Source organism: Xyrauchen texanus, chromosome 26, assembly GCF_025860055.1.
Source record: "Xyrauchen texanus isolate HMW12.3.18 chromosome 26, RBS_HiC_50CHRs, whole genome shotgun sequence".
In the NCBI taxonomy this organism is placed as follows: domain Eukaryota; kingdom Metazoa; phylum Chordata; class Actinopteri; order Cypriniformes; family Catostomidae; genus Xyrauchen; species Xyrauchen texanus.
Window position 1 is genome coordinate 1,580,051 of NC_068301.1, and position 11,252 is coordinate 1,591,302.

Genomic DNA, 11,252 nt, shown 5'->3' on the forward strand with positions numbered 1-11,252 from the left:
TTCTGAAGGTGGAGACAGCGATCGACTTCTCAGTTGGGCGGAGCCTTTAGCCGTTGTTGTGGCCTTGGGCTATTCCAATTGAGAGAACATTTTGAAACGAGCTTTTGCAGACAACTGAAAAGGTAAGTTTTTTTTATTTTTATCTTGTGTCATATTTATTGCTTATTTGAGTTAATTTATTTGCTGTTTTAAGTCTTTTATTGTAAAATTTTTTATTGTGTATTTTAGCCTGTTGGTGCCTCCAAAATGTCAGCTGCCCGTGCTGGCACAAGGAGGCACCACAGCGTGCGGTTTTTATTTAGGGAGGTGGAGGGGAAGCTTCTGGAGATGTCACGGCTTGACTTTTCCAGAAGGCTGATCCAAAACACCCTTAATTTTAAGCCTGATGAATTGAATTGTTTAATGACTCTGCCCCTGAACAAAGGGTTTGACCTAAGTTTCAAAAGTGCTTCCTTGTTGAGTAGGTTTTGGCAAAAGTTTGATTCAGTTAAGGCCCAGTTTTCCATGTTTTCTGTGGAGAAACTTTCTGACAACACATTTAAAACTGTGATTGTCAGGATGTTCAATGAAACAGTAACTGGAGATGATATCTGTATTTGGCTGGGTAGATTTTGCACTGTTCGAGGTCCACCAGTCAAAGTGTTGGATGAGGATGGCATTTGGACATGCTCCTGGCGAGTTCCCATTAAACAATGGGAAGACGCTGAGGGCTACCAGGGTCTGAAACATCTACCTTCCATGATTGTGTTGGGAGAGAACAGAGGCTACATTCATTATCAGGGGATGCCCAAGTTGTGTAGGAAGTGTGCGAAATTTGGGCATCTTGCTGAAACATGCCAAGAGATAATATGTGGGAAGTGTAGAGAAATTGGTCACAGTTTCGAGGAATGTACCAATGGCAGACGGTGTAACCTCTGTGGAGATTCAAACCACCTCTACAGAGATTGCCCTAAAAGCTTTGCCAACATAATTAAAAGCAAACAAAATGGCTGCCCCACAGACCGATACAAAACCATAGATACTTAGAGAGGAGGAGGCGGGACCTGAGGTTTTGGCGGGAAATTCAAATTCCCAGCCAGCCTCAGGGATTGGACAAGGAGGAAGGAAGTGGGGCGGTCATGGGGGTGGAGTCTAACCGATTGTACTGGAACAGGTTGAGGAAACTCTCCCTCCCAAAGAATATTGAATCAGAAATGGAGGAGGGAGAGGAGGAAACAGTTTCCTTAATCACCTGCCTAAGCGAGTTTGGAGTCAGTGGAGTGAAACTGGGTGTTCACTCCCAAACGCTCAAGTGCAGAAAAGGCCCGCAGGATCTCCTTTGGCTTGAAACAGAGGAGAAAAAGCTGAGGCCAATGCAGTGCCCAGACAGCTCCTTTATGGAAGCTGTCTGGACCATGTGTGGCCTTTTGGATCCCCAAATGAGGTCTCATTTTCTGCATGTGAAGCTAAGAATCATCATCGCCAAAAGAGCTGCAAGAGAATCTCTCTGTAGCCCAGGAGGCTTAAGCATCTACCCTCCTGACCCTAGGTCATCCATGGGTATAAAGGAGGCGTAAGTATCACAGAGATTTAATATGATTTTAATTGATATCTCTGTAGATCTTTAATATACAATGTTTAAAGCGTTAAATAGTCCATACCTTTTAATCACACTGCTCATGGCCCTCACTATCTCTACTCTTAATGTAAGAAGTGTGAGGTCCACTCATGCGAGCACAGAGTGTTTTATCCTTTTTAAAGTCTTGTAAGTCAGATGTGTTTTTATTGCAAGAGTGTGCTCTGCCTTTTTTAACAAATTATAGGAAGTGGGAGGAGATGTGGACTCCAGGTCCCTCACTATGGAGTGGATCCAACCAAAACAAATGTGACGGTGTTGTCATTTTAATAAATAATCCCAACATTGTGGTGAAGGGTAGCACTGTGGTTAGGGATGGGCGGGCAATTTTAGCAAACATGACTTTTTTGGACAAGGATTTTAACATTTTAAATGTGTATGGTTTTACTGATAAAAATGAAAGGTATGAGCTTTTAGAAGACCTGCAGCCCCACATGTTAGGTAGGGTTCCCCTAGTAGTGGCAGGGGATTTTAACTGTGTTTTAACGCAGAAAGACAGAAAGAGGGCTGGAGAGGATTTTAAGGCTGACAAGACTTCGGTTTTATTGCAGGGTTTAGTCAAAGATTTTAAGCTAGTCGACTGTTTTAAAAAAATGCATCAAGGAGAGGAGGGCTTCACCTGGTTTAGTGGTGATGGGGCCAGAGCCTCTCGAATCGACTATGTTTTTACAAGGGACTGCCCGCCATCCGATGCAACATTGACCCCCCTCTTTTTTTCTGACCACTTGATGCTGTCTTGCACCCTTGCACTCCCCACCGGTGTGACTGTAGGGGGAGGGCTGTGGAGGCTGAACTGCTCCTTGTTGGAAGATGAGGAAGTAGTTGGAGAATATAGGGAGCAGTTCGGCCAATGGCAGACCCTCCAAGACTTTTATGATTCACGAGCACAGTGGTGGGAGATGGTAAAGGCCAGGACAAGACAGTTTTTTAGAAAGGTAGGGAAAAATAAGAAAAACAGAGGGAAAAGGCACATGATGGGGCTGCAAAAAAGACTACAGAGATATTTTAACCTTTTAAATAACGGTTTGGATTTTAGTGATGATATAAAAAAAATAAAAAAGGAAATGTCAGTTTTAAGTGAAACACGAAGCAAAGGTGTCATTTTAAGAAGCAGAGAAAGAGACATTGAAGAAGGCTGAAAAGTGCACCAGGTATTTCTTTAAAAAAATTATCACACGGGGAGGGGTAATAACATCTTTAAAAACTGGAGGGAGGGAAGTGCACACAACAAAAGAAGTTTTAAGTGAGGTCACAAAATATTATGAAGATTTGTATTGCAAAAAAAGAGTAGATAATGACACTTTAAGGGAAGTTTTAGCGTTTTTAGAGAAAAATGTCAATGGCAAAGGTGTTTTTTATCCCAGGATTTTAACATTTTAGAAATTCATAAGGCTCTTAAAAGTTTTAAAAAGGGGAAGTCCCCAGGAATGGACGGACTCCCCCTAGAGTTTTATGTGACTTTTTGGGATATTTTAGCACATGAATTATTGACCGTTTTTAAAGAATTTGAGACTTTGACCAGACTTCCCGACAGCTTTAGAATAGGGACAGTTTCATTGTTGTACAAAAAGGGAGACAAGACTGACCTAAAGAACTGGCGACCGATTACGCTTTTAAATTTTGACTGTAAGCTTTTTAGTAAGATTTTAGCCACACGTATGTCGACTGTTTTAGAGGACGTAATCCACCGGATCAAGCTTGTGCTGTGCCAGGGAGGAAGATCACGGACAGCCTAGTACTGATTAGAGATGCCATCTGTTATGCGAGAGACAGAAATTTTCGACTAGTAGTCCTCAATTTAGATTTTGAAAAAGCATTTGATCGGATCTCGCACCAGTACTTGTTTCACGTACTGACAAAAATGGGTTTTCCAGGGAGGTTCATAGCCTGGGTGGGACTGCTGTACAATGACATAGTCAGCAAAATTCTTGTAAATGGGCACTTAACCAAAATGATAAATATCTGTAGTGGTGTCCGTCAGGGATGCCCTTTATCTCCTCTCCTTTATGTGGCGTGCATTGAGCCACTGGCACAGATCTTGAGAAAGGATAAATGGATTAAAGGACTAGACGTTCGGGGACTGGTGGACTGACGGCGACCTGTGTGCTGTACATGGACGACGTGACCCTTTTAGCGACAGACTTTTTATCAGTAAGAAGAGCAATGGATGTGACAGACTGGTGCGGTCGGGCCTCGGAGCCAAGCTCAACAGAAGTAAGTCCGAGGCCCAGCTTTTTGGGCCTTGGGGAAACGTTGACACAGGTGGACTTGAAGTCGTTTTTAAAGAGACCGAGCTAAAAATTTTAGGGGTTAAATTTGACAAAGAGGGTGGAGGACGGGGAAATTGGACTGACATGCTAGGGAAAGTCAGGCAAAGACTGGGGTTTTGGGGACTAAGACAATTGACTCTAGAAGGAAAGGTTTTAATATTTAAAGCAGTGATTTTACCCTTACTTTTACTTACATGCTCTGTTTTTAGTCCCCCTAGGAGTTTTCTTCTAGACCTGGAGAGGGCAGTGTTTTATTTCTTGTGGGGGTCCAGGTGGGAAAGACTGAAAAGGGAGGTCATCAAGAAAAGACCAGAAAATGGGGAAAAGGCCTCCCAGACCCCCACCTGTTTTTAGCCAGCCGCTTCACTGCCCTGCATATTGGTTATCGCGGTGACCCCATCCACAGAAAATAAGACTGCAGCCATGGCCCGCTTTTGGATGGGGTCTTACCTGAGAGCTTTAAAGATTTTAAAAAAAGATTTGACAACCCCAGTGGCTTTTAATCTTCCAAAAGAATATGATTTTATCAAGAAGTTTTTAAAAAGAAATTGTTTAGAGTCGCAAGATGTCACCCTTTTAACCAACCACAAATCTCTTGTCTCTTTTGTGCAGGACCGGGAAACAGTGAGTCCAGTCCCAGGCCTCACACTAGGTGAGGCAAAAGATGTTTGGAAAAATGCTGCCCACCCAACTCTCCAGAATAGGCACAAGGACATGGCGTGGATGGTGGCCCATGAGATCCTCCCGGTCAGGGCGGTGATGCACTCCAGAGGCATGGCCAAGAATCCAGTCTGCCCTCGTCCGGGGTGTAGTGCCCCGGAGACAGTACGACACCTGCTCTGGGAGTGCAGCGCTGCGCGGGACCTGTGGGCCAAGACCGGCCCCCTGTATTTCCCGTGCCTGCCAGCGGGTAGGGTCCAGATGGATTACAAGCTCGCCATCCTTGGTGTGGGCCAGGGCTTGAAGGACTGTACAGCAAAAAACTTTACCTCGCTCTGGCTCACTTTCAACTCAATCAAGGATGCCATCTGGACCACAAGAAACCTGCTGGTGGGGAAACACGTTACGGTTCCCCTCCACGCCAGCGAGCAAATGGTAACATCAAAGCTGCAGGGGTACCGGTGCTGTTATTCGGACGGGGGCCGGGGTCACACGGAAGAGGTCCCGGCCGCCACCGTACTTTGGCCGCCTGTAGATGCACCCTTACCACCACCGGCTCACGGGAACAGCAGGCCAGCGGGCAGGAGGAGAGGGATCTCCTCTGAGCACAGAAGCGGCATGCCAAGTGCCTTTCCTGGAGAGTGGGATGATGGCCAATTTGATAGGGACTCATCCCGGTCTTGAACAATAGATGGCATTTTAAATTGGCACCAAGTTGTTTTTATTTATTATTTTTAAAACATTACTTTTAACACAATTGAAAAATAGGGACTTTTAAGCACACAATTGAAAAATATGGACTTTTAAGATTTTTTATGATTTTACTAGTGTCTTAAATTTGTCTTGTTAATTGTCCTTTTTATTTTGCAAATATTATGAAGTTGTGTGTATATGTTTTGTTTTATTGGTTAAAGGAAAATGGTAAGATTGTGTTTTTTATTGTATTATTATGTTCCCTTAGGTGCAATTATAGTATTAATATATTTTTTTAAGAAAAACTTTTTAAAATCTAGTGATTTATGACCTTTTCCCACCCTGTTTCTCATCCTCTGATTCAAACAGTCTGTTTTGGGGCGTTTTCCATTTAAGACTTCAGTGTTAACGCCCACTGTTATGATTGGCTAACGTCAGTGCCTATGTATCACTATTGACTTCAGCCAGAACGAATACTGCTCTAGGTAGAACAATTTGAGTAACTAAGTAAATACACTGTGATTATTCATAATGAATGAAATTGCGCTTTAAAAGTAGTTTAAAGTTTAAAATAGATTACTATACAGTTTCTGCCGTTGTTGTTCCCAGAATAGTCGAGCACGGACTTATCTTTGAGCAACAGTTTTCTGGCTAAAGCCAGCATCATATTGAGATTTGTTCTCAATAACAGTCATCTTTAATCTGTTCATATACATTGCTTATAGTTAACACTGCTGTGATGAGCGTCTTGCAAAATATCAACTGCATCATTTTGCCTGGCGCCTGGATGCTCCATGGCAGCTCATTCAAGGTTTTGTTTGACAGCTAGGGGAAGCTCCTGGGAATGTCTTGCTTGACTTTCTCCAGAAGGCTGATCCAAAACACTCTTAATTTTAATGCCTGATGAATTTGAATTGTTTAATGACTCTGCCCCTGAACAAAGGGTTTGACCTAAGTTTCAAGAATGCTTCCTTGTTGAGTAGTGTTTTGGCAAAAGTTTGAGTTCAGTTAAGGCCCAGTTCTCCATGTTCGCTGTAGAAAGCTTTCTGACAACACACTCAAAACTGTGATTGTTAGGATGTTTAATGAAACAGTAACTGGAGATGATATCTGTGTTTGGCTGGGTAGATTTTGCACTGTTCGAGGTCCAACCAGTCAAAGTGTTGGATGAGGATGGCATTTGGAACATGCTCCTGGCGTAATTCCCATTAAACAATGGGAAGACGCTGAGGGCTACCAGGGTCTGAAACATCTACCTTCCATGATTGTGTTGGGAGAGAACAGAGGCTACATTCATTATCAGGGATGCCTAAATTATGTAGGAAGTGTGCGAAATTTGGGCATCTGGCTGAAGCCTGCCAAGAAATAATATGTGGGAAGTGTAGAGCAATTGGTCACAGTTTTGAAGAATGTACCAATGGCAGACGGTGCAACCTGTGTGGAGAATCAAACCACCTCTACAGAGATTGCCCTAAAAGCTTTGCCAACATAGTGAAAAGTAACAAAATGGCTGTCCCACAGATTGAGCAAACCGGAGATACTAAGAGGAGGAGGCGGTCCCTGAGGTTTTGGCGGGAAATTCAAATTCCCAGCCAGCTTCAGGGATTGGACAAAGAGGAGGAAGTGGGGCGGCAACAGGGGCAGAGTCAAACATTTTATTTGAACAGGTGGAGGAAGCTCACCTCCCAAAGAATATGTAGATGTAGAGGAGGGAGAGGAGGAAACAACTTCCTCTTTAATCACCGTGCCTGAGGCGAGTTTGGAGTCCAGTAGGAGTGAAGCGGATTACGCACTTCCGAATGCTCAGGTGCAGAAAAGGCCCATGGGATCTCCTCTGGCTAAAACAGAGGAGAAAAAGCAGAGGGCAACTCATCAGCCCAGAGAGTTCCTTTATGGAAGAGCTGGACCGTATGTGGCCTCAAGAATCCCCAAATGAGGTCTCATTTTCTGCATGTAAAGCTAAGAATCATCATCGCCAAAGGAGCTGCAAGAGAGTCTCTCTGTGGCTCTGCAGGCATTAAGCATCTGCCCTCCTGACCCCAAGTCATCATGGGTATAAAGGAGGAGCAGGTATCACAGGAAATTTAATATGATTTTAATTGATAACTCTGTGAGTCTTTAATATGCAATGTTTCTTAGAGTTAAATGTCCATGCCTTTTAACCATACTGCTCATGACCCTCACTATCTCTACTCTTAATGTAAGAAGTGTGAGGTCCACTCATGCGAGCACAGAGTGTTTTATCCTTTTTAAAGTCTTGTAAGTCAGATGTGTTTTTATTGCAAGAGTGTGCTCTGCCTTTTTAACAAATTATAGGAAGTGGGAGGAGATGTGGACTCCAGGTCCCTCACTATGGAGTGGATCCAACCAAAACAAATGTGACGGTGTTGTCATTTTAATAAATAATCCCAACATTGTGGTGAAGGGTAGCACTGTGGTTAGGGATGGGCGGGCAATTTTAGCAAACATGACTTTTTTGGACAAGGATTTTAACATTTTAAATGTGTATGGTTTTACTGATAAAAATGAAAGGTATGAGCTTTTAGAAGACCTGCAGCCCCACATGTTAGGTAGGGTTCCCCTAGTAGTGGCAGGGGATTTTAACTGTGTTTTAACGCAGAAAGACAGAAAGAGGGTTGGAGAGGATTTTAAGGCTGACAAGACTTCGGTTTTATTGCAGGGTTTAGTCAAAGATTTTAAGCTAGTCGACTGTTTTAAAAAAATGCATCAAGGAGAGGAGGGCTTCACCTGGTTTAGTGGTGATGGGGCCAGAGCCTCTCGAATCGACTATGTTTTTACAAGGGACTGCCCGCCATCCGATGCAACATTGACCCCCTCTTTTTTCCGACCACTTGATGCTGTCTTGCACCCTTGCACTCCCCACCGGTGTGACTGTAGGGGGAGGGCTGTGGAGGCTGAACTGCTCCTTGTTGGAAGATGAGGAAGTAGTTGGAGAATATAGGGAGCAGTTCAGCCAATGGCAGACCCTCCAAGACTTCTATGATTCACGAGCACAGTGGTGGGAGATGGTAAAGGCCAGGACAAGACAGTTTTTTAGAAAGGTAGGGAAAAATAAGAAAAACAGAGGGAAAAGGCACATGATGGGGCTGCAAAAAGACTACAGAGATATTTTAACCTTTTAAATAACGGTTTGGATTTTAGTGATGATATAAAAAAATAAAAAAGGAAATGTCAGTTTTAAGTGAAACACGAAGCAAAGGTGTCATTTTAAGAAGCAGAGAAAGAGACATTGAAGAAGGCGAAAAGTGCACCAGGTATTTCTTTAAAAAATTATCACACGGGGAGGGGTAATAACATCTTTAAAAACTGGAGGGAGGGAAGTGCACACAACAAAAGAAGTTTTAAGTGAGGTCACAAAATATTATGAAGATTTGTATTGCAAAAAAAGAGTAGATAATGACACTTTAAGGGAAGTTTTAGCGTTTTTAGAGAAAAATGTCAATGGCAAAGGTGGTTTTTTATCCCAGGATTTTAACATTTTAGAAATTCATAAGGCTCTTAAAAGTTTTAAAAAGGGGAAGTCCCCAGGAATGGACGGACTCCCCCTAGAGTTTTATGTGACTTTTTGGGATATTTTAGCACATGAATTATTGACCGTTTTTAAAGAATTTGAGACTTTGACCAGACTTCCCGACAGCTTTAGAATAGGGACAGTTTCACTGTTGTACAAAAAGGGAGACAAGACTGACCTAAAGAACTGGCGACCGATTACGCTTTTAAATTTTGACTGTAAGCTTTTTAGTAAGATTTTAGCCACACGTATGTCGACTGTTTTAGAGGACGTAATCCACCCGGATCAAGCTTGTGCTGTGCCAGGGAGGAAGATCACGGACAGCCTAGTACTGATTAGAGATGCCATCTGTTATGCGAGAGACAGAAATTTTCGACTAGTAGTCCTCAATTTAGATTTTGAAAAAGCATTTGATCGGATCTCGCACCAGTACTTGTTTCACGTACTGACAAAAATGGGTTTTCCAGGGAGGTTCATAGCCTGGGTGGGACTGCTGTACAATGACATAGTCAGCAAAATTCTTGTAAATGGGCACTTAACCAAAATGATAAATATCTGTAGTGGTGTCCGTCAGGGATGCCCTTTATCTCCTCTCCTTTATGTGGCGTGCATTGAGCCACTGGCACAGATCTTGAGAAAGGATAAATGGATTAAAGGACTAGACGTTCCGGGGACTGGTGGACTGACGGCGACCTGTGTGCTGTACATGGACGACGTGACCCTTTTAGCGACAGACTTTTTATCAGTAAGAAGAGCAATGGATGTGACAGACTGGTACGGTCGGGCCTCGGGCGCCAAGCTCAACAGAAGTAAGTCCGAGGCCCAGCTTTTTGGGCCTTGGGGAAACGTTGACACAGGTGGACTTGAAGTCGTTTTTAAAGAGACCGAGCTAAAAATTTTAGGGGTTAAATTTGACAAAGAGGGTGGAGGACGGGGAAATTGGACTGACATGCTAGGGAAAGTCAGGCAAAGACTGGGGTTTTGGGGACTAAGACGATTGACTCTAGAAGGAAAGGTTTTAATATTTAAAGCAGTGATTTTACCCTTACTTTTACTTACATGCTCTGTTTTTAGTCCCCTAGGAGTTTTCTTCTAGACCTGGAGAGGGCAGTGTTTTATTTCTTGTGGGGGTCCAGGTGGGAAAGACTGAAAAGGGAGGTCATCAAGAAAAGACCAGAAAATGGGGGAAAAGGCCTCCCAGACCCCCACCTGTTTTTAGCCAGCCGCTTCACTGCCCTGCATATTGGTTATCGCGGTGACCCCATCCACAGAAAATAAGACTGCAGCCATGGCCCGCTTTTGGATGGGGTATTACCTGAGAGCTTTAAAGATTTTAAAAAAAGATTTGACAACCCCATTGGCTTTTAATCTTCCAAAAGAATATGATTTTATCAAGAAGTTTTTAAAAAGAAATTGTTTAGAGTCGCAAGATGTCACCCTTTTAACCAACCACAAATCTCTTGTCTCTCTTGTGCAGGACCGGGAAACAGTGAGTCCAGTCCCAGGCCTCACACTAGGTGAGGCAAAAGATGTTTGGAAAAATGCTGCCCACCCAACTCTCCAGAATAGGCACAAGGACATGGCGTGGATGGTGGCCCATGAGATCCTCCCGGTCAGGGCGGTGATGCACTCCAGAGGCATGGCCAAGAATCCAGTCTGCCCTCGTCCGGGGTGTAGTGCCCGGAGACAGTACTGACACCTGCTCTGGGAGTGCAGCGCTGCGCGGGACCTGTGGGCCAAGACCGGCCCCTGTATTTCCCGTGCCTGCCAGCGGGTAGGGTCCAGATGGATTACAAGCTCGCCATCCTTGGTGTGGGCCAGGGCTTGAAGGACTGTACAGCAAAAAACTTTACCTCGCTCTGGCTCACTTTCAACTCAATCAAGGATGCCATCTGGACCACAAGAAACCTGCTGGTGGGGAAACACGTTACGGTTCCCCTCCACGCGAGCGAGCAAATGGTAACATCAACGCTGCAGGGGTACCGGGCGCTGTTATTCGGACGGGGGGGCCGGGGTCACACGGAAGAGGTCCCGGCCGCCACCGTACTTTGGCCGCCTGTAGATGCACCCTTACCACCACCGGCTACGGGAACAGCAGGCCAGCGGGCAGGAGGAGAGGGGATCTCCTCTGAGCACAGAAGCGGCATGCCAAGTGCCTTTCCTGGAGAGTGGGATGATGGCCAATTTGATAGGGACTCATCCCGGTCTTGAACAATAGATGGCATTTTAAATTGGCACCAAGTTGTTTTTATTTATTATTTTTAAAACATTACTTTTAACACACAATTGAAAAATATGGACTTTTAAGATTTTTTATGATTTTACTAGTGTCTTAAATTTGTCTTGTTAATTGTCCTTTTTATTTTGCAAATATTATGAAGTTGTGTGTATATGTGTTGTTTTATTGGTTAAAGGAAAATGGTAAGATTGTGTGAAAACATATTTGAAAAGAAAAATTGTTGAAAAAAGAAAAAGAGTGACA

The 11,252-nt window shown here is 43.8% G+C and overlaps 1 protein-coding gene across 1 annotated transcript in view; it reads left to right on the forward strand.

Moving 5' to 3' along the window:
* Window positions 1-5,229, forward strand: part of LOC127619440 (uncharacterized) — a 41,948-nt gene extending 36,719 nt beyond the window's left edge. The window contains exon 2 of the mRNA XM_052092297.1: window positions 4,498-5,229. Coding sequence (XP_051948257.1) covers window positions 4,498-5,229 — 732 coding nt within the window. The remainder of the gene's footprint in view (window positions 1-4,497) is intronic.
* Window positions 5,230-11,252: the final 6,023 nt, after the last annotated feature.